At 42.8% G+C, this 22925-nt stretch overlaps 1 protein-coding gene across 2 annotated transcripts; it reads left to right on the plus strand.

Moving 5' to 3' along the window:
* The first annotated feature begins 18 nt into the window (after positions 1-18).
* Positions 19-22538, plus strand: ranbp3b (RAN binding protein 3b). 2 transcript variants are annotated; one of them, XM_080778806.1, is made up of 17 exons: positions 19-58; positions 4814-4869; positions 5614-5650; positions 5766-5855; positions 5951-6022; positions 7451-7516; positions 9314-9406; positions 10173-10282; positions 10444-10560; positions 11544-11644; positions 13125-13197; positions 13330-13426; positions 13771-13895; positions 14033-14153; positions 14734-14876; positions 16069-16261; positions 21050-22538. In XM_080778806.1, the coding sequence occupies exons 1-17, from the start codon at positions 37-39 to the stop codon at positions 21097-21099; spliced, it is 1566 nt and encodes a 521-aa protein (XP_080634932.1). In that variant the 5' UTR covers positions 19-36; the 3' UTR covers positions 21100-22538. The 2 variants fall into 2 exon arrangements, with proteins under 2 accessions (XP_080634932.1, XP_080634933.1); XM_080778807.1 differs by lacking the exon at positions 19-58 and adding an exon at positions 859-901.
* Positions 22539-22925: the final 387 nt, after the last annotated feature.

Consider the following 22925-nt stretch of genomic DNA (forward strand, 5'->3'; position numbering starts at 1 on the left):
TGCGCGGTGGGTTGTGGGTGTGAGCGTAGAAGTAAAATGGCGGACTTGGCAAACGAAGGTGAGTAGTGGCGGTGTGAGAAAACAAAACAAAGGCTACGGCGTTTATACACGAAACGTGTACAACAATATCACTGGCAGTGAATGAAACAGCAGCTACGCATCTTTGTGATTATTAACCGGCATGGACGTATTGTTTTATTTGAGGCTCTGTTGCGTTTGAAAGGCAACACAAACGTTAGCTTACATTAGGGCTTCGGCTATTACCTGGAATGAAATTGCGTGCCGTTAGGACGCCGCTAGCTGGCTAACTAATTCCTGGCACCATGCATGCACCGGGTTATTTATAGAATAGTGTCTGGTATGGTGATTTAGGGGTAGGCTAGACTGTTTTGTGTTGTCTTCCAGAGGTCGATTCAATTAGTTAATGTTGAAAACTTCTTAGTTGTGAAGGGGTTTCTGCAGTTGCATTTCAGGCGGGTAGATGGAATAATGCAAGCCAAAGCAGAGGGGACGACTCTGTCTAATTGCTGAAGAGCGATCAGATGGCATTTCCTTTTTATTTTCGTGTTGCACTAGTGTCGTATTGCTTGTTTGGGCAACTATTCAGTTATGTCCTTTGAGGAGCTTGGTTGTTGCATTGCATGTCATGAGATACGAGATGACTCATGGGCCAGCAAGCGCATTACCAAGCTAACTTTAGCCAATCAAGCTACCAGTAGAGTAGAGTAGACAACCGATGGGGGTGGCGGCTATGTGCTGAAACGGATCAGATGGCAACATGTTTGTAACGTTAGTTAATGTAAACGAACGTCACGCGGGTTATTTGGGTTACGGTTGTAAGACTGTACACACATCTGGATGACTGCATGATGCATGGAGTGAGGATACATCACATAATTGCGTAATATGGGTTTCTTATTCCATGTTTTTTGCCATTAATTTCGGTTATAATTCGGTAATATGGCTCAGCCTTGAGGGTTTGCGCCAGTATTGGTGAATATATCTCTAGGTTCATGTGTATGCAGTGCATTCTTGTTCCAGCCGAGCAGGCACTTGATGGGTGTAGCTACAGTAGCTATGGGGCTAGCCTCTTGAAATAGGCTTATCTCTGTCGGACAACAAACCGTTGCTTTAATATGACATGAGTGACGGATTGGGTGTTAATGCAGTATAGTATAATGTCATGATGATCCCAATGTTGCTCCTCGACCTCTAGTGTTGTGTTGACAGTAGTTCTCATGCAAAGTATCAGCGCTGAGCTGAATTATGTGCTCGTGTAGCACAGACGGTGTTTTGGTACTGGACTGAATATTGTTTAATGTGGGACCAAAAAGTGATCACTCTGGTGGAATCCTCCTAGGCAGTCTATTGTGATTATGTGGAAATGGCTCTTGTTATATTATCTCAGTTTCTGAATTGGTCCCCTTTTCTCTTGGTTGACAAAAAAATGTTTATAGAAGTAGCCTCCCTGTGCAGAATTATCTCTGCCAGGCCAAAGGCCAGTGATATTGTTTGTGTTTGGGGCTAATCTCACAAACTACTACACTGATCAGTGTCACATTTCTTGTGCACGGTGCCAGTAGGCCAAGTATTGATTATGTTTGATTGTAGGTCATAGATAGACTGAACAATTCACCCCTTTCCTATGTATTCTTTGGTTCTTGCAACTCTATAAATGGCGTCCTAAATCTGTGGGAGGCTGGGATGCCAAAAAGCATGCATGCATCATCCAATATACCCCACATTTTAATCATGTATTGGACATGTAAGGACCTCAGCAACAAGGCATAACCCTACCTCCCTCTCTGTTGCATGCAATGACATTGTTATCATTATGCCCATGTATGAAAAGGCACAGGGCTGGGGGGAGTATAGCTCTATGAAAGGCTAGCTCTATGAAAAGTGGAACTATGATCCATTCACAGATGAGAAATGTGCAAAACTGTTTGAATTGGCTGTAATTGAGTTGGAGTAGACGTTTTTTTTATATACAAAATGTACTGTATATATTATGGATCCAATGTCCAATCACCCTCAAAATTGTTGACACAGGGCCTCAGCAGGGCCTCAGCAGTGGTTCCCAAACTTTTAAGCTCAAGACCCAAAAAAGATTTACACCCAAACTAATAAATATAGCAGACCCACTAGTTCACAACACATCACTTCGGGCCATGGTGTGAGCTTGTAGATCGGTTATTTTCACTACTTCTTAAACACTCCTAGTCTGACTCTGACCCTGTACAAATCTAAATGTATTTACAATCAGCGTCCTTTGTCATAATATAGCTAGAGCTCTGGACCAGAGCATTGGCGAGTTCTCTCAAACACTCTACCAGGCGTAGTGCTAATCCCATAGACCGTAGTAAATAAAGATTTGATATAATGTTAATTAACCGGATCTGTAAAGGTTTTATTTTGTGCCCAAAAAAGTGGATTTTATACAAAAGGCGGGGTTCTGTTCTGAGACGTTTCCCACCAAGGAGAACAATATTTCAACAGAAAGCTGCCTTTGATTCGTTGAGTAGCAAAATTGTCTACTTTATTTTTTACTACAGTTGGAGGCCTCACACGGTAAATGGAAGTTTATGGGAATACCACCGCGTCTGACCGATCGTTAGAGAGAACTCTCTAACGCAACGCTCTGGATTAGAGCTAGCCTTTCCCTGTGCCTTTTTGTACATGGGCATAATGACAATGTCAAGGCATGCACTACACAAACCACAGAGGGCGGTAGGGTTGTGCCTTCTTGCTGAGATTAGCGCTTCAGGGTAGGGCAGCCACTGCAACTATCGAATATTTGTATGTGTCGAATTAACACGTTGGTCCGATAGTTATTCGGACTAATCGATTTATAATCGTTTAAAACTAAAGGCTCATACATAGTCTGGATTTTCGGTGGTGGGGTGACCACCGAACTACAACATGACGTCACGAGCCGCGGTGAAGAGCAAACCACCGCCACCGCTCCAGCCCTTTTCTCTGTTTTTACTCACCACCGCTCAACGTTATTTCAGCTCTGGTGGTCACCTCACCAGACTATAAAATCCAGACTATGAATAAACCTTTATCGTTTAGTCCAATTAACTAGCCCAGTGGTTCTCAAAGTGGGGTCCAGGGACTCAAATTTCAAGGACCCCATAACTGTGTGTACAAATGAAACCAAATGGACCCTTTATAGTTTTGTAGTTTTGTACACAGTACACACATGGGATCCTTGAGTTGAAATAAATAATTTGAGAACCTCTAAACTAGCCCTATTGGACATGGTCTATATGATTGTGTATTTAAAGACATGTACAACATGGGATTCCTTATTCATTTCATTCATCTCTCACAAAGCTGAAGTGTTCATCTCACACAAAGCTGAAGTGACGAAGCTGAAAAATGTGTATTATTCAGAAGTCAAAGAAGATGTTAATGAAACAATGACTGCGCTAAGTTAGTTTACATTTCATATCAACAGTTCAACACCATTATGCATTCCTGCAACGTTCACCAAAATAACAATCTAAATCAACTCTTTATTTAAATGGATTTTTTTAATTGATTAAATGTTGCAGGCAGCCCTACTCCACTGAGTGCCCCTTTCTTCTTTTTTAAGATATTGCCTTTATTCATAAGTGGCACAGTCGGTAGTGCTGTTGCCTCGATTCCCGCTGGGGACGCTGTGGGTACTGGGGGCGTGTTCTCTCCGTGTCATCAGTGCCCATACCAGAGGCGGGGTTGGTGAAAGGGCCTTTCTGTGTGGAGTTTGCATGTTCTCCCCGTGTCCCCTACGGGAGGTGCCCTCACAAAAAAACATCCTGGCCTCTAAACTGCCTCCCCCTGGCTAGCCGGGGCGCCTGATGGAGTGGAACGTGTTCCTTCCACGTGCTATGTCTGGCCGGTGAAACTCTCCACTGTCGGGTGAAAAGAAGCAGCTTGGACTCCTCATGCATAGGAGGGAGCATGAGGTCAGTCCGCTGCCCCCCCAGTTTGGCAGAGAAAGTGTATCGCCCAGGATTACATTAGATAATTGACACTGGGTGAAAAAATGGGTTGGAGAGAGATGGGGGAAGACGCATGGCAAAGGCTGTCGGGATCGGGCATCGAACCTGCGGCACGGTTGAGCTAACTGTCCAGGCCTGAGTGCCCCTTTCTATTGAGTAATGTTACCCAATTGAAAGGGGCACTCAGGTTCCCTGATTCCCCTTTGGATTGAATTCAGTTTGGAACTAATCTGCTTGATATCATTCATGATGCTATCTAAGCAGTATGGTGTCACAGGCTCCTAATTATAGCCAGCTGCACAAGAGAAGTGGCACAGTAAACCCACAAATTTGTTTGATCTGCTGCAGAAACAGTGCAATATTGCAGTGGTTCTCAAACCTTTTCATGTCAAGGACCCCCAAATGGATGTGCATTTGGCCACAGAAGACACAGAAATAGCACATCAGTTAAAGTGGTTAAACTGATTTTGATGCTATCTTAAAAATAATTGAGAATCACTGTTTAATATGTTTGTTTTTTTTACATGATTAGAGGTCATGATATTTTGATCTGATATGGTATCTATCTGAGGCATCTACAATTGTGCTGTCAGACTGAATTTCCTGAATATGCACAATTCTTTGCAAAAATTATGTTCGTGTACAGTCCTTGTAAATGCTTCAGCAGTCACCCTTTAACTATTTTTGATGCGAAAATTAGGCCAAGATGTTACTGGGGTATAGCCTGGGCTATTTATGTTCCAGAAATAAAGTGGAACTTGTCAGACACATTCTTTGTCTTTTCCTTTTAACCTGTATAACTAGCTTACATCTTTTCTTAACAGACAAGCCTGCCATAGCCCCTCCTGTGTTTGTTTTCCAAAAAGATAAACTACAGAAGGTAAGGCTTCATGTGTTCAAATGTGGATCTACACCGTGTGATTGCAGATCATTACACCCCTTCACTTTCCCCCCACAAGTTATTGTAAAGTATGTTATGGTATGGTAGATGGGTTAAGCTTTCTATGTGGAGTACAATGAACAAGACTTAAACTGAAATGTCCAAATCTGTTGACCTGATGATGTTACACAGAAACTAAGCCAAATTATACAACAGGTCGTTTTGAAGACGCAATCTGATTGGTTGAAACAGCTTTCTAGCCGTGCTTCAAACCACATTATTTCAACGCCTAATCAAAACAAATAATTCAGCCGTGCTTTCTCTCAGAGCGCAGCAGACTCGGTGGCTAGGCTAGCTAGTTTCTTGGGACATTTGTGGTTGTATTAACTACATCGGTCATTGAAAAAATATTATCTTTCAGCAATTCTTAGTTTTAACTGTTGCAATATTACACTTGAGGGGGTAGTTTAACGTCATTAATGCATGCCTGCGATGCTGCAGGAACTCACCCGCAGGGCGAGTTCCGATAGCAGCGCAGAAACCACCCCCTTGTGTAATATTGCTTAATTCATTCTCAGTATGGGACAATGCTCTCTGCCTTTGCTTGTATCTAGCAGCAGTTCTGAATTCTCTTTTGTTGTATGCTGTATCTCTTCCTTATTTGTATTTGATCAACATTTCATTAGGTCCATTTGCACTCTTACTTGTGATAAATAACCTGCCATATGTTGCCTTCTGTTACAGCGGTCGGCGGAGGGATCGAGTGCAGAAGATGGAGAAGGTAAATTTCATGTCCAAATGAAGACTGTCCTTTTCTGGTAGCTTTTACAAACATCAGTATGAATCATCTGCTGCGGTCATTTGGAGCATCTGTGTGTATGTTTGCTTCTCCCCAGATTCAGACAAAGACGAGGGAAGCTACTGCCCCCCGATGAAAAGGGAGAGAACCTCATCGTTAACACAGCAGTTCCCACCCTCACATTCTGGTAAGGGCAAAACAACGAGCCATTTGACTTTTTACTGTTTGTAATCTAGATGGTGATTTGTATGCAGAGCATCACGTTTGTCCTCTCTTTTGCAGTTCCCAAGAACAATGTGTTCATGCCCTCAAGTTTCTGCCAGTCTCCTACTGGGAACTCTGACTCTGAGCCAGGTGAGGCATCTCAGACCGCCACTAATTTTGCTTCCTTTTAGCAGGCTCTGCTGTAAGCGGTCGTGCCTTTTGAGAACCAGTGTAGGATGAACGTCTTGTGTTGTAAAGATTACATACGGCACACTTTTAACTAACGAGCATCACAACAAACTAATAACTATATTTATTGATAACGGCACTGAGGAAGGGATGAACAAGTTTTGAGAATGAGGGGATGAATTGGGCCCAAGTTGTACAGCGAGTGATTGGAGCCGAGTAGTTGTCTCAGGGAACCCGAGTTGAGTTGATACTCAGGTCGGATGCACCGTCTTGTTTCTCAGGAGTCGTAAACATAGACATAGAAACTAAGGTAGACGCCTCTTCCGGCTCTGGGGCGAATGCTCCCAACAGGGTCCCCACATTGGTGCTTCACAGAAGCTTCCGCATGCGTCACAGAGCGGATGTTCGGGTCTGATAAGTCCCGGAAAAGATGCGCTGTGATTGGGTCACTTGAGTGGCAGCGTAGTGTAGGCGTGCCTTCTGCACTTCCGCCCCATAGTTTAAATTGTTCTGCCCTCCTGTCGATACACATGGCTCCAACGAACTTCAGCGACAAATGAGGCATCCATTTATTTTAATATCTATGGTTGTAATGTTGAACGATTTCCTCCTGTCGTTCTGTACTCAGAGAGAGAGAGAGAGGGTGCCAAGAAAATACAGAGAAAATGTTGGGAGAGATGGATGTGAGAACTGAGACAGAGGGGTAGAAAGGTGTTAGCCACACTTGCATCTGCTGGAAGCCTGGAACTGTAATTTAAGGTGTTAGAAACATGATCTTTGTTACCAAACTAAACCTGTAGCAGCTTGCAGTGTCATGCGCCACGCGTGTGTGCATTTTTAAAAGGAAACCCCAGAGCTTGATAAGGTTCGATTTATGCTCGTCTGTGTTTATCACTTAACACATGCCTTGTTTAAAACAAATATTTCAGTAGGGAGCCATATCATAAATTGATGTACAGTGTCATAGTCAAAGCTGCCTGAGATGTGAGATGTCACTATGATCTGTACTGTTCATGATGATTTTCTTTATTGATTCCCCTGGGGAAATTCAGGCGCCAAAGGAGTATTCTTATACTTGTCAATTACAATGGAGGGTGCAGGTGTTTTACAGCACATATAGCTAGCACCTATAAAAAAGCTTGGGTAAGACCTAATAAAGCCACTGACTGTAGGTAGAGTACATTATGGAGGCCCTCGAGGCCACCATACTATGGCACAAAATTAAGACCAAATTACATCTCTAAGTTTCAACAGCATTGCCTTGGTCATGAGTTCCATGTCCGTAAAGATGGAAAGGCAAATGGAGGGTAACCTTAAAGGTTGCCCATGAAAGTCCCAGTTTCAGTGTTTTTACATTTACCGCTATGTCTTTTCGTTTCTTCCCACCAGAGGAGAAGCCTGTGGGTTTCCGTTTAAAACCACCGACTCTCATACATGGACAGGCACCGAGTTCAGGTGGGTGATCAAGTTACATTTATTTGAAACACAAGCAGATTCTTCACAAAGTGTCTCCTGGAATGATTTGTAGGTGTAGTGGTTAATTTATTTTCTCCACGTGCTGAGCTGATCTCAGTCTGACCTTTTGTTCTTTAATACGTTAGGGATGAACAATAAATTGAATTGCGCATACATTACGAAGGTTAAGGTTCACTAAGACATTGAATGTTTCACTGTTAAGAATCACAGGAAATCACTAAAGTATGCTATATAACAACCCAATAATGACAAACCTCACCACAAATACCCATACTTAACACTTGATGGAAAAGTAGCTTAGTAAAAGCAGACTGAACTGCATATATTTAAAAGGGATGACATGTTTTTAGCCAAGCAAATTAGTTAGCATTAGCCAAGTACACAATGAAAAGAAATTTCCTGACAGAAATTTGAGTACATTTCATGGTCTTTAAAATCTGCGTGATTAATCATTTGAGGATAATTATGCAGTCTTGCACTAGTTCAAGAACCTTTTCCTCAAAAGTATTAATCTTTTATATTAGAATTGTAATAGAACGATATTGCCTCAACGACTCGATGCGGTTGCCAGGCATACAGGCAAAGCATTGAATGACCCAAATGAATGAAACCCAGGCTGCAATCGTGGCGCAACCAACCATTATGATTTGGACCAGTTGCTGCGAGGGGGGTATCCAAAAACTAGAAAGATCTACACACCAACACCGTGAGAAGGCAAAACGGAGTGTCATTTGCTCCACAGTGCTCCAGAAGTTTGACTTCTAAGTATACAGCCTCCTTTATTCACATTTACCGGTGCAGTACTTAGTTTAGACTAGTCATTGGTTAGACCAGTCATTAGTCCATACAACCTATCTCAAATCCTCACCCTAACCTCCCACGGGGCAGCACACCTAAACCTAACCTTAACCCTTTCCCAACCCTTAACGCACCCCTCACCAACCTTAATCCGGTCGTCTTAACGCACACCTCACCAACCTTATGTCTAACCAATGACTAGTCTAAACTAAGTGTGCCTCCCCATATTTACGCTACATTAACGTATTGGACTGGCATGTATACTAGTGGTCTACTCATCGAGTAGTCTAGTCACATTTAATTATATAGCACATTTAAAGACAACTCGACTCAAAGTGCTTTTCATTTGAGGTAGATGACCAAACAAAAAGCATCATAACCAGTGTAAAACGCATGAATCCCGTCAAATTATGAAACTAAAACAAAGAGAAACTGGACATACAGATAAAAACACTGTAAAAGGATTTTAAAATGATAGAAAATCCATTGAGTGGACATGCCAAGTATAAATTATGGGGCAACCTCACATGGGGTTTTAGCAAGAGGAAAAGGCGGGTGGGATGCTCCGATCAGGTTTTTTGGGACCGATCACCGATTGATTTTCTCATGTTAGGCCGATACCGATAGGTCCGATACCGATCTTGTGCATAAGTGAATATTTCCAAAATTATTACATGTCAAAACCCACATCAAAACTGTTCCTGCATGTGGGGAGGAAGGGGAGACTGTCACAAAAATGCTAAATATTATACTATATATCTGATTGAAATACCACTTAAATGGTGTAAAAGATCGGTTGGTTGTAAAAGATTGGTACCCTAAAGTACATCAAGACATTCAAATAGGGCAAGCAAAAATCTGAAGATGCCGCCACTGAGCTTATGCTGTCTCTGACTTGCTATGGTCTTTGTCAAAGTTTAATCTAGAATGCATACACGGCGCCTTCAGAACCAGACGTGTTAACTGTTTGTGTTTCAGGCGTCCCGAGTCAGAAGCCCAAGGAGCTGCAGCGCAGCGTTCTCCGCCCGGCCGTGCTGCAGCCACCTCCGTCCAAGAGCCACGCAGAGTCAAGTAAGCAAAAACCTTGTCTTAGAACATGTTGAGTCTATAGAGCGCCGCAGGCCCGCCCCCTTTCAGAAAAGCGAGTGGCCCAGGAAATGAAACCCCAATGCATTCGGCATGCTTCTAATATAATTTATTTAAAGACGGTTACGCCGCGGACAAAGCCAACTCGGATCGTGACGAATCATGACAATGAACACAATGTTTTGGGCCGATCAAATAATTTATAAGACGAAAAACAAAACAAATAGTGTTGTCTCCTGACTTTCTTTTCTTCTTTCTAATGATTTGATCAGCCCAAAACATTGTGTTCATTGTCATGATTCGTCACGATCCGAGTTGGCTTTGTCCGCGGCGTAACCGTCTTTAAATAAATTATATTAGAAGTGCCGATGGAAGAATGCATTGGGGTTTCATTTCCTGGGCCACTCGCTTTTCTGAAAGGGGGCGGGCCTGCGGCGCTCTATTGGCATCAACGAATACCTGTTTTATCTCTGATGTTATGTGCCTGTATATCTGTCTTTACTAAGTTCATATTATCTCCCACAATGTTTTTTGTTTGTTTTTGTCTACAATTTAATAAACACAACAGGCAAGAACACTGGGACCAAAGCTCATCGGAAAATGGATTGATGAAAGCCAATTGAAATATATTCAAATTTCTTATTAACTTATTTTAAATGCCACAGAAAAAGTAGTGCGGTCACTACAGAATATCATGTAAAATCAGCCCTCACTCTCACCCTCTCTCTCCCCTCAACCTCCCCTCCCATAGACTCCAGCTGTGGGACCAACGGAATGAAGAAGTCATCAGACGGAGCACATGGGACCCAGTCCCTCTTTCTGAACAACACGGAGCACTTGGCCAGCTTGGCCAAATCACAGGTGAGGCGCACAGTTTTATTTATACATTTAAAGCTGAGGAATAAAAAAACACGAATAACAACATTAAGGTGATTTAAAGAAATAAAAAATGTGCTGGTGAGATGGAAAAGACTCATTTGGCTATGATGAAGTGACCATGATGTGTGTCTGTCTCCTTCTAGAAACATGAAAGACAGGAAGACGGAGCAAGTGACAACATAGATGAGAGCGGAGGGGAAAAGGAGTCTGATGTAGCGTCCAGTTTTGTATTTGGTCAGAATATCAAAGACAGAGCAAAGGTTTTCTCACATTTTGATTCCTCTTCCCGTTGTGATTTGTATTCCATTCCCCAAATTGCTTTGTCTATCCTGTTTTCTTTTAAATGTATAGAGCACCGAAGTCTGACGTCGATATCGATAGAGGGCGCTATTGCGTCCACGGGTTCATGTACTTTTTATTTTCATTGTAATCCCCATAGGGGGGATTTTAGATCACCTCATATAAGAACTGCGTTTGAAAATCCCGGCCGTTACACTTCTATGGATATGAAGAATGAACTGACTGAGAGAAAACGCTAATGTTACTGCTGCTGCTGAATTAGTTACATTTTTGCTAGAAACAGACTATCAAATATGAGTGCCTGACTGTTGTAAACGATAGAGAGAGACACCCCCTGACAATAACCGAGACAGTTTGTTTACTCTATTGAGTCATTTTTTAAGTTTTGTTTTATACCCACGGTTAAGGCTGCCTCTGTCATGTGCTTCCATTAACACATTGGATCCCTAGGACAGGTACACCTATAAATTCATTACGCTGGGTAGTCCTGACGAGCAGGCTCGCCTTAAGGCGTTTGATATCGCAATAAATTGCCTCGCTGTGTTTCAGTTTTGGAGCCGCTCCGGTTGCTATGTACGGTTGCCAGGGCCCTCCCCGCACTGTTTTTGTTTCTCCATAGCCATTAGCTTCTGTTTTAGTTTGCACGCTCTTTTCTTGGAAACTATGCCACTTTCCGTTTGTTTTGAACTATTCACCGATGTTCAGAGGTCATTTCTGATTATCCGGTGATCGTGTTTGGAACATTTGCGTTTGGATGACGTCCACAACCGGAAATGACATCGAATGTTGCCCAACAGACGCTCCCAGCCTGTGGAGCGATGCGATCGGTTTTGATATCGATAACTTTTATTAATCTCCATCCTGAGTGCTGGGCGTAACTATTTGATAGGACTAAGAACTCTGTTTATGCCGATCAGGGTGTTAACATGTCTTTCCTCTATAGTTGGAAGAGAACAGTACAGAAGACAAGTTGAAGGACGGAGTAGCAGCGGATTCACAGTCAGAAGGAACTAATTACTTCTTACAATACATCTCCACCCCCAGGTAAAGTGTCAGGCTGGAGGACTGGTACCTTTGAACTGTTTTGATTCGTGTTCAATTCCATTATATTAATTAAAGCTGCAATTTCGTATCCTACCTGAGATTTGAGCCTGGCTCCTGGCTAAGCACATTTGTGGATGCGAGTTATCGTCTCCACCAGGCTGAAGGCATGGGGAGACTATGTCCGTCCGTCCGTGTGTCTCTGTCTGTGAACAGCTAAATCTCCAGGACCGCTGGCTGGATCGCAGCGAAACTGTACACACAAAACTCCCTGGATGCCAGAGTAGAACCTCTGCCCCAAAATATTCACATTGGCCAGTTATGGCACCACCAGGAAACCATCACGCAAATTGGTACACAGTACCAATCTCTGTTTTCATATTCAATCCTGATTGGCTTCCAAAGTTTGTAGGAGTGTTCCATTTTTAACAAAATGCCTCAAATCATGAAGACGGCAAGTGATTTCCGTGGAATTATTTTTTTATACTCCTACAAGTATTCCAAACATCACACAAATCGGTATACATTATCTCTAGTCAAGTGATCGAGATGGATCCGTCTGACTTTTCATGCTCCATCCTGATTGCTGCTTTCTGAACATTGCCTGCCCAAAACCTACCTGACCTGGTGGACACCTGTGCTCCGAGGAGCACATTTTCCAAAATATATTATTTTATCCCACGATTTTGTAACCCATTTTTCACCCCTGTGTCAATCATCTAATGTGATCCTGGCCTCTACACACCCTCCACCAACCTAGTCCCCCATATATGGGGGACAAGGGGAGAGCAACGGACTTGAACTCATTCTTCCTTCATGCCTGAGTGTCCAAGTTGCTCCTTTACACCTGACAGGGGGGAGGTTCCCTGGTTGGACGTAGCGCGTGGAAGGAACACGTTATTCCAACCAGTTCCTTTCCCCTCCATCAGGCAGGAGCACATTTTCTAGTTTCCATTTGAGTTTAACCTCTTGTCAACCAGTAGTGGTGCTACCTGACCACAGGATCTAAATGTCTCAATAGAAGAGCAGTAGGAGATCTCTGTTATCACGTCCAGTGCAATTTGTCGTCTCGTAAAACAGGAAGTGTTGGTCAAATAGAATATATTTGACTGCCTTGTCTATTTCTCGCTTCAATGTTTGGCTCTAAACGACATTGTATGGCTGCCATGTTGGGTATGGCAACAATCAAGCAGCACAGCAGGTGGCGCTCTGAGCCTTCGATTAGACAGCGGTCTGTGGGACCAGATGTCATTATGGAGAAATAACACACCACTGAATTCAGTGATCAATCAGAAACAAGCATTCAACCAAGCTTTGAAATAAAATACGGTACTCATATCCACTAAAATGTTATGGATTGCAGCTTTAAGTTATTCATGCCCATCCACTTGAAAAACAAAAATCTAACCGAAAGCAACCAACACAAATATGAAGTGTCGTCAGTTGATTTGTATTAACTCGTTTGTCACCTCTGCCCTTGCAGTTCAAAAAATCCCACAAATAATACAGATGGAGCAAAATTTGTCTTTGGACAGAACATGTCTGAACGAGTTCTGGTGAGTAGTTCTGTTTAAATTTTCTTCTGCTGCTGTTTTTTTGTCAGTTTCCTTGTACCACACTGCCAAGCCCGTTAATGACAGGTTTTTGCACGAGTTCCTAATGCGGTATGTTGCCTTATGTCCTTTCAGAGTCCCCCCAAGGGTGAGTCATCATGTGAGGAAAATAAAGACGTGTCGTCTGCTATCGTGTCAGAATCCTCCTCGCAGGAAGCCACCCCAGAGAAGGGTAAACAGACAAATACCACAAATCTCTGTACAAATAAAAGTCATTACGTTTCCCAGACCTGGACAAATAGTGTAAATTGAATATCACGGCGCATCCCGTTAGTCCAAGACTCTGCGTGTGGTTATGTTTAGGGTTTGGGGGATAGGGTTACTGTCGGATTCATGGCTGTCGGATCATTGGGACGTCGAACTCCTCACTGACATTTTCAGTCAAACATCAAATTCGGATACTAGTTTAAATGTCAAAACGACTATTTGAGCTACACAAATATGTTTATACTGCAACTTCCCTCTGTGGCCAAGTGCTGATTTTTCTAATATTCTCTTTTCTTTTTGGGTACATAGTGAACAGTGTGACGGAGTCTTTGGAGGAGTCTGCAGCAGCGTACACCAAAGCCACAGCCAAGAAGTGCATCTTAGAGAAAGTCGATGTGAAAACGGGCGAGGAATCGGAAAGCAATGTATTACAGGTGAGGCATTCGATGGTCCTCGTCTTTGTCACATAGTTAAATGAGGCATTCGTTGGTCCTTGTCCTACATAGTTAATAAGTATGCAGTGAAAGCAGTTTTGAGATGTATGGTTTGTTGGCCCTCTTTGTGTCCTTAGATACAGTGCAAGTTATTTGTGTTTGAGAAGCTGGCTCAGTCGTGGATAGAGCGGGGTCGAGGTCTACTGAGGCTCAATGACATGGCATCCACAGACAACGGCACGCTACAGTCACGTCTAGGTAATCACACTGCAGAAGAATAAGCAAATGGAACTTTCTCACTTGTTTTTTTGTATTTACCTCTTTTTTTTTTTCACGCCAAGTCATTGGCCTTCAATTAAATTTGGTTTTCAACAGTTTATTGTGATTCAACAAGCTTCTCTCGGGGCGGAGTTGTTGCAAGAGGCTTCTCATGAGGTCAATGCGAATTGATCCCAGTCTAATTTGTCCGTCTCCATTTTGCCACGCAAAGGATGTGACAGTCTGACATGGATGATCCATGCATAGCCTTTGCAAAGCCTCATCGATCACCACATCATCTTGTAAAGATCAGCGAATCAGCAGGACCATGAAATGACGCAGTATTGCGATAACGACAACAATATTCAGTTGTAGTTTAAGCCTAAAGTGTTTGAACAGATTTAGGCTGGTTTAAAAAAAAATATATATATATGTGTGTATGTATGTATGTATGTATGTATATATATATATATATATATATATATATATATATATATATATATAAATATGGAAGAAAATGCAACAAAAATGTAGTTCAGCATCCTGATGGAAAGGTGTCTCTCTCTCTCTCTCTATCCAGTCATGAGGACCCAGGGCAGCCTGCGGTTGATCCTCAACACCAAGCTGTGGCCCCAGATGCAGGTGGACAAAGCCGGCGACAAGAGCGTACGCATCACTGCCATGGACACAGAGGACCAGGGTGTCAAGGTCTTCCTAATATCGGTATGAGGTCTTTCTTTGCAGAGCAGGACACATCTGGACAGTTTTTCCTCTGATAGCAATTTGACCCGACGGCATTGCCACCTTGAGTTAGGATTAATAGACCAAATGTGCCCTGTGTGTCCGCAGGCCAGTTGTTGTCATGGGGGGGGGGGGGGGTGTTTCCCCTCCGTCCACTTACATTATGAGTAAAGGTGCATGCTATACTTTTCTAATCTGCCGATATCGGCCTATTTATGCCGTATTGGTATCGATCCGATCTCAAAATAACTATTATTTTCACCGATGCTGTTGACGCAATAATATGTCAATAGTTTAGTACTTGCAGAGCGGGCTGTCTCCCTGTCTCTTTAAGAGGCACAGCTGTTGAGACCTTCACACACACACGCTGCTGGGGGGCAGAGCACGGCAGCACGCACGGTGCATTGAGAACTTGGAGAGAAGCTGTATGCCGTAATAGCAGTAGGCCTACTAGTCAAACGGCAAATAACTTAAGAACAGAACTTGGAGAAGGTTTCTGTTCTGATCTTAAATTATTTTAGAGTAGTGAAGTGATACTGGGGGGGAGCGGAGGATATGTCTTCAACACGAACGTGATTGCCTCGTTAACATCAAAGCAATGAGTACTTTACTGGAGTGTAGCAACGGCTACTACAACACACAGTGAAATTTATAAATGGGCCAAGGGGGGCTGCATTAAGAGCAGAGGCAAATTATTTTAGGCAACACACATAATGAATAACAGTGTAAGACTAATAACCTAAAGTTTCATAGGCCACATTAATGCCTGTATAGTCATTTCATACTATTTTTCATCATAGCAGGGTTAGTGAGAGAGAGAGAGGGGCTTACCATCAACTTTCAACAGCAAAACAAAAAAAATGCAGCAATGAGCTATAAAAGAAAAACACTTTCTCTCAAATGTGAACCTCTGTGCAATGTGCTGTTGAGCAGTGCTGTAACTCAGGGGTTCTCAGCGTTCTTGGCAGTGTCTCGTGACCCCCGCCCCCCTCCCCACCCCCAATACAAATTGACTGCTACAATAACCATAATGATGAAAATACATCACAAATAAATACTGAAACCAGATATAATCATTAAGGAAAGTTTATGCATGTACTATGTAAACTCTTAATTTCTCTTCGCCATCAATTTGTGTGTACGTTTCACTTACTGGCCATCACTGTTCCCTCAGGCCAGTTCTAAAGACACAGGGCAGCTGGCCGCAGCACTGCACCACCGTATTCTGGCCCTGAAGAGCCGTGCGGAGCAGGAGGCTGAGGCTCCGGCAGCAGCCATCCTGGAGGCAGAGGTCCCCCAATCCAACGAGGACGACAGTGACGAGGATGAGGTGGCCAACACGGCCTCAGCCTCTAATCCAGCTACAGGTTAGTCACTGTGTGTGTGTGTGTGTGTATAACGTTTTTATTTAATTTATTAAAATCATTTCAGCCAACTTGATATTATGTAGAATTGAACAGAATCTCCCTAATTGTGTTTGGTGGTTTGTTTACCTGCCAATAGGCCTGGTAGAGTAGAAGAATATTTGTGAAGGTTTTGGCTGCTTAATCTTCCACTCTGCCAGTCTGGTTGCAACCCATAACACTTCATAAAGAGACTGTTATTGTCAGACGTTTGATATGTCCGGAATCAGAATTTGTCTGCTTCTACTGCTGCTTGCTCTGTTTGTTGATGGCATGCTAGATTTGTGCAGCTGAGGCTGTGTGTTGACTGTAGGGCTGGCGTATTTTTTTTATTTTTATTTTCCAAGTACTTTTTGTTGGTCCTTCAGCGTCTTTATTTGGTACAGTAGAGATGGGAATCATGGAGAGAGAGAGAGGAATGACATGCAGCAAATGGCCAGGCCTGGCACGACTATTCCCAGGGTTATGTTTTATACCCCAGGGGCCAGGGTATTAAGGCCCTAGCGGCTAGCCCTTATTTTAGGACTCGAACTTCGGCACCATTCGGACCATTTGTTTCTACTTAATTAAAAAAATAACCGTCTCGATCAGAGCGCACAGCGCGTCTCACCCGCTCTTCTCTCCCAACACACACACACACACACACACACACACACACACACACACACACACTTTTCTAATTAATTAAAAAAATAACCATTGAGATATCCGTCTCGATCAGAGCGCAGCGCGTCTCCCCCGCTCTTTATAAATCTCTCTCGTCTCTCACAACACTCTCACTAAAAACGCCGGGACAACGCTCCACACGTCCCAAACTCTTCTCCCTTCTGGCTCCAAAACTGTGGAATGCACTTCCCATTGCAGTCAGAACTGCAGCATCACTCCCAATCTTCCGCCGTAGTCTGAAAACCCACCTTTTCAGACTCCATCATGGCCCATAGCACTTACCCCACCCCCTTAGATAGCAATTCTGTAGACTTAGATAGCATTTGATACAGACTTATAGCATGTTATGTAGACAGCATAAGTGCATTGTATGTAGTCATAGCACGTCATAGTACATATGTGTAGCATAGTAGTATAGATGTATAGCTTATATGTATAGTTTCATTATAGATATTCCACTGTTACTTTCTTAGCTACGCATGTTTCATGATAAATGTCTTTATGTGATGTATTCCCATGCTTTTTGTTCTTGCTTAATGTAAGTCGCTCTGGATTAAGAGCGTCTGCTAAATGCCTAAATTGTAAATTGTAAATTGTAACACACACACCACGAAAACAGCTGATCTGCGCGTTGCTCGTTAGCTGTTCCTCGTTAATTTGTTCCACCTGTGTATGAATGCGGCTTCAGAAGAAGTGGGCACAGGGAAAAAGCAGATCCTCCGTGACCGTTTTGCTTAACAATGATCAGAGTTCACTCCTTTTTGGCTATGTGATGCTATCATGCTAGAGAGCATATGCTAATATATTATGGCTGCTACTAGTAGCTGCCGTGTGTGTGTGTGTGTGTGTGTGTGTGTGTGTGTGTGTGTGTGTGTGTGTGTGTGTGTGTGTGTGTGTGTGTGTGTGTGTGTGAGAGAGAGAGACGCGTCAGTCTCCAATCACCAAATGAATGTGCACAGCAAAACAAGGAGAGATTTCCTTAAAAAATCATAACTTCTGACAGGAATGCACTAGAAACTTTTTTTTCTTACATGTTCATATCGCATTCTCGCCGAGATATATTTTCAAGTTAATAAAAAAGGAAAAAAATAAATTAATAAAGATAACATTGTTTTTAAATAAAAATAATATAAAAAAAAACGAATGGTTCAAGCCCATTAATTAAGATTCGAGTGCCAACCCTAACGAGCGAACATTCGAACCTTGAATGTTTGGGGACAGCCTTACAGGGTATATGTAGAATTAGTCCATAATGTACTGGACTAGTCCATAATATACCAGTTTAATATTCAGAAGTTTGTATCACGTGTAATAAAACCTTTAAGAGCACAAAAAGACTAAGATATATCACAATAACTAAAATCCCAGGTTGATCTTATATGAAGATAATTTTCTATTGTGGAATCTAGCCAATCTGTAGTTAAAGGAGAAAGTAATTTGTGATGCATGTTCACAGGGCTCGACAGCAGGTACTTGCATTTGCTAGTAAAAAATAGTACAGTGTGAAATGTGAAATGCACTTTGTAGCACGCATGCCACTACAGAATTTGACCGTTCAATTAAAGTTTTCATCAGGCCTGAAAATGAAAGCCCAGCCCTACCCTAACTTGGCCTTCCCGAAGCTCGGCCAGACCCTAACAGTTACCATAATGTTAGGCCCGAAAACCCCAAAAAGCCAGAGTTTCACTGTGGGCATTTTAGACAGTCAATATTGTCCCCGTTCACAAATTATGCAACTCTTTCATCATTCATCATGCAACAGTCTCGAAACAGAGTTTTACAACTGTCAACAGTCAACTTGGCTATAATCTAGTAGGCGTAATGTGCGTCACAGACGGTGTCCAAAATAAGACATACAAGCCCAATCATGGCATGTCGCTGTCGACAGCTTACAGATTAGTTTTTTTTTGGGCATATAACAATGAGGTGTGCCAAATGGCCTGTACAGTGGACTATAACGTTGCGTGGTCATCATAATTCCTTTCTTATAGTTTACGTCACCTGTAGCGTTTACATAGTTATATGTAGCATTTACCATGGTCAAGGTGACGTTGATTAGTTATTATTCACCCAGCTGGTTTTAACGAGATTGCAGTGCAAGTTATATAGACTAGCCCTTCCTCCCTTACCCGTTGTGAGATGGGCGCAGTACCCACCTTGTGGCCGCGGGGGGTACTGTGCCCTGGGTGCGATTGGTGCAGGCGGTGAGGAGATATGGCGGTGTTTCTGACAGACAGACAGACACACATTCAGACAGACAGACAGACAGACAGACACAAACTCAGACATGATATGATGATGATGCTGACTGCTGAGCTGATTTGCTCATTTGGTGCGCAAACTAGAGCTCAGCCAGCGAGCGATACCAAGTTAGCAACAACCACCACCACCAGAGCATTTTTGCTTATAAATGCCGCCTCATTGACCTCGCATCACTTAATTAAAGAAAATCACACCTGTGTGAACTGAGCAGTACAATAAATGTATTGTTATAGTTACTGTACTGTGCTCTGTACTGCACTTTGATTATTTTACAAATGACAGTTACCGTGTGGAGGTCCCCGGAACATCCAGACCCCCGGGAACTCGCCCAGGGGGCCGGCCAGGTTCCGACGACCCTTCCCACGTTCGAAACGGTCGAGCAATGACCGTTACCATTGTTAGGTATAAATTGATACCTAGGTGGATACTGTAATACTTTACCTTAAAAATGAGTGAATTGCCCTTTAAATCCTGAATGTACCAAGACCATAAAAAAATAGAAATTTCTGAGAAAGGTTTCAGGTTTTACAATGTTTTAGTAGGTAATAAATTCAATTCACAGAGAACTGTATTACAAGTTCAGATTACAATATAATTTAGAGTGATCAAAAGTTCCAATATGGATCCGAACTGAACTCTCCTCTTCACAGTATTGTTCCTGGCTTAATACTACATATGACGTCAGATGGTTGATATCAATTAATTGGTTGATAAATAGTTCATATCCGCAATGTGACAATGTCCCACGTTGTCGGTCCGCAATAATATAAAATAGGGCATGTGCATGGTGACCTGACATTAATAGGATAAGATGAACAACCCTGTGTAAAAAGGCAGTAGGGTAGGAGTAAAATGATGATCAGAGCTTCCTAACCTAACAAATATGAATGACCTAAGATGGAACACGGTCTGGGGCCAAAGTTCTAGCTTTGTTGACAAACAGAATATGATGAAGTGACCAACTTGCCATGACGTGTAAACGTCCCACAATTTTGTAACCCAGTTTTCTTTTCACCCAGTGCCAATTATCTAATGTAATCCTGGGCGCTACACTTCCTCTGCCAACCTGGGGGGGGGCAGCGGACTGACCTCATGCCTCCTTCTATGCATGAGGAGTCCAAGCTGCTTCTTTTCACCTGACAGAGGGGAATTTCCCCGGCCGGACGTAGCGCGTGGAAGGGACACGTTATTCCGACCAGTTTCTTTCCCCTCCATCAGGCGCCCCGGCTGGCCAGGGGGAGGTAGTTTTAGAGACCAGGATTACGGCATGTTTTTGTGAGGGTATCTACCGGGGAGAACATGCAAACTCCACACAGAAAGGCCCTATCGCCAACCCCCGCCTCGGGTATGGGCACTGATGACGCGGAGGAGGGAACACGCCGCCAGTGCCCACAGTGTCCCCAGCGGGAATCGAACCCAGGACCTTCTAGCTGTGAGGCGACAGCACTACCAACTGTGCCACCGTGCCCATTACACATATACCTACATATACATTTTTATCCATCAACCGTTGCCGTGCGGGGGTCCCCGGAACATCCAGGGCCCCAGGAACATGCCCAGGGGGCTGGCCCGGTTCCAGCAAGCCTTCCCTCTTCCGAAACGGTCGAGAAAGGACAGTTACAGTTTGGTTTGTAGGCTAGAAATTCTAGAGGGGCTGTCTGAAACAGCGCTCCATCCAACATTAAATGCTTCAGCCTTAATGTTCTTTTGCAAGTACGCTAGTCGAGCCTGCGATTTCCATACTTTACCTGATTAATTATACAGACCTGTGTTATACCTAATTTTCCAAGCACTGTTAACCTCATGCCTCCTCCTTCCCTACAGGAAATTCAGAGGGAGGAGAGAGCCAGCAAGGAGCAGCAGGAAGCACATAGCGTCAACGCTGTACGACGGCCTGCTGTTAAGATGCTGCTGTTGGGGCATTTTACTGTAGGCATCTCAATGGACACCCCCCTTGACCAATGTGGGTCCTCGAGACCAGTACTTTTTTGGATATTTAGAAGTCTAGCTCCAGGAAATAACCCCTCCCTCCCTGTGCCGGAGTGTCTCACCCAACTCGTGCAGTTTCATCTACTCTGCATTCAGCGTAATATCTGGAGTCGTTACTGTCCCCTCTCCCCCTCCGTTTTGTGTTTTATTTTTGTTTTCGAGTATTATAATTTTTTTTCTTTTTTTTTTTTTTCGATAGCAAAAATAAAAGACTTTCAAAGCTTTTGGTTTGGGACTTGTCTGCTCATCATATTGATGAGTGTAAGGGTGTTTTTTCCTCTACATTTAAAAAGAAAAATGTATGGCACATGTCAAGACTGCAGTTTCTACTACTTTGGGACCTTTTTACTTCACTCTCTACGGCTGTGCCTCTCGGGAGACACACTTCCAGAGGAGCTTCATTCACAATGTATTTGACTAATTGTACAGGTCGTCTCAACGTTTTAAGTCCTCCGCATCTGACAAGTGTAACTTAGGTGTAACACTTGATTTCACAGTGGTCTTATTCTGATAAAAAAATAAAGATGTTTGTGTTAACTGACGAAAAGCTGTTTTTAAGTACATCATTCTGCTGTTAGTACTCAGTGAAAACCACCCTAACAGTGCAAATGCTAATTTTGTTCACGTTTCCACTATGATCAATATTTGCATCTTAAGTATGCACAGGAGGATGCTTTACTATTCTCTTCCACAGGTAGATCAACACACTAGAGTGAGGCCATTGTAAAATAAGTGTTGCCGTGATTTATCTGTCGTTTCCACGAGGCATCTTTAACACATATGCACTGTTTGTAAAGGCTAGCCAGGACCACTGAGTCATTGAAAATAGCAGTTTCTTATATTTCCTATTGACCTACACTATAGTGAATAAAAGGACTAAACATGATGCTGGCTCCTAATGAAATGTGTATGAGGGCAAAGTGATTCACCTGTTCTCAGATTAATAAAGATGCATTCATCGTTCATGTTTTTTTTGTTTTGTTTTTTTCCTTTGGTTAAAATATTTTTGTCAAACCAGAAATTATTTCAACATTCACCGGCATTCTGCATGTAACTCATGTAACATTTTTTTTTTCTTTCCAACATCCTGAAGGTTTATATTGTGTTGATACATTTTTTATTTTGAAAATATTATAGAAACTTTTTATCAATTTTCATTTGGGGAAAAACATGTTTGAACACTTATTTTGTGTGGAAACGTTTTGAGTGATAACTGTAATACCCTTGAATGTCATGTACATTTGAATATATTATCATTTCGTAGCGCACCATGTTTCTCAACTCCTCCGACTGCCCCTTTACAAAATAAAACATTTTGGACAGACCCCATTTTATTTTTTCCCAGCAAGTTACACAGTTTAACGGTAAATGGTGCATTTGTATAGTGCCTTTATCCAAGGCGCTTTACATAGATTGTGCATTACATTCACCCATTCACACACCGATTGTGGAGGAAACCATGCAAGGCTGCGGCACCAACCTGCACATCGGGAGCAATTAGGGGTTCAGAGCTTTGCTCAAGGACACTTCAACACTAACTGGGGGAGCCCAGGATCGAACTGGGAACCTCGTTGCCATCTTGCTGCTCTACCAGTTCTACCCCTGAGCCAATGCTCATAAGCATTGGTGGAAGAAAGGATAAAGTAGAACTACAGTCTACTCTGTTACAAGTAAAAGTCCTGTAGGCCTACTTGAAATGTACAAAAGTATT

The sequence above is a fragment of the Protomyctophum bolini genome (genome assembly GCF_963924005.1).
Source record: "Protomyctophum bolini genome assembly, chromosome: 12".
Classification (NCBI taxonomy): domain Eukaryota; kingdom Metazoa; phylum Chordata; class Actinopteri; order Myctophiformes; family Myctophidae; genus Protomyctophum; species Protomyctophum bolini.

What these genes read in the sequence shown, in the direction of transcription:
- ranbp3b (XM_080778806.1), top strand. Translation starts at nt 37, where the DNA reads ATGGCGGACTTGGCAAACGAAG. An exon ending in AAAAAGATAAACTACAGAAG is followed by an intron (nt 4,870 to 5,613) that starts GTAAGGCTTCAT and finishes CTTCTGTTACAG; the next exon opens with CGGTCGGCGGAGGGATCGAG. An exon ending in GGAAGCCACCCCAGAGAAGG is followed by an intron (nt 13,427 to 13,770) that starts GTAAACAGACAA and finishes TTGGGTACATAG; the next exon opens with TGAACAGTGTGACGGAGTCT.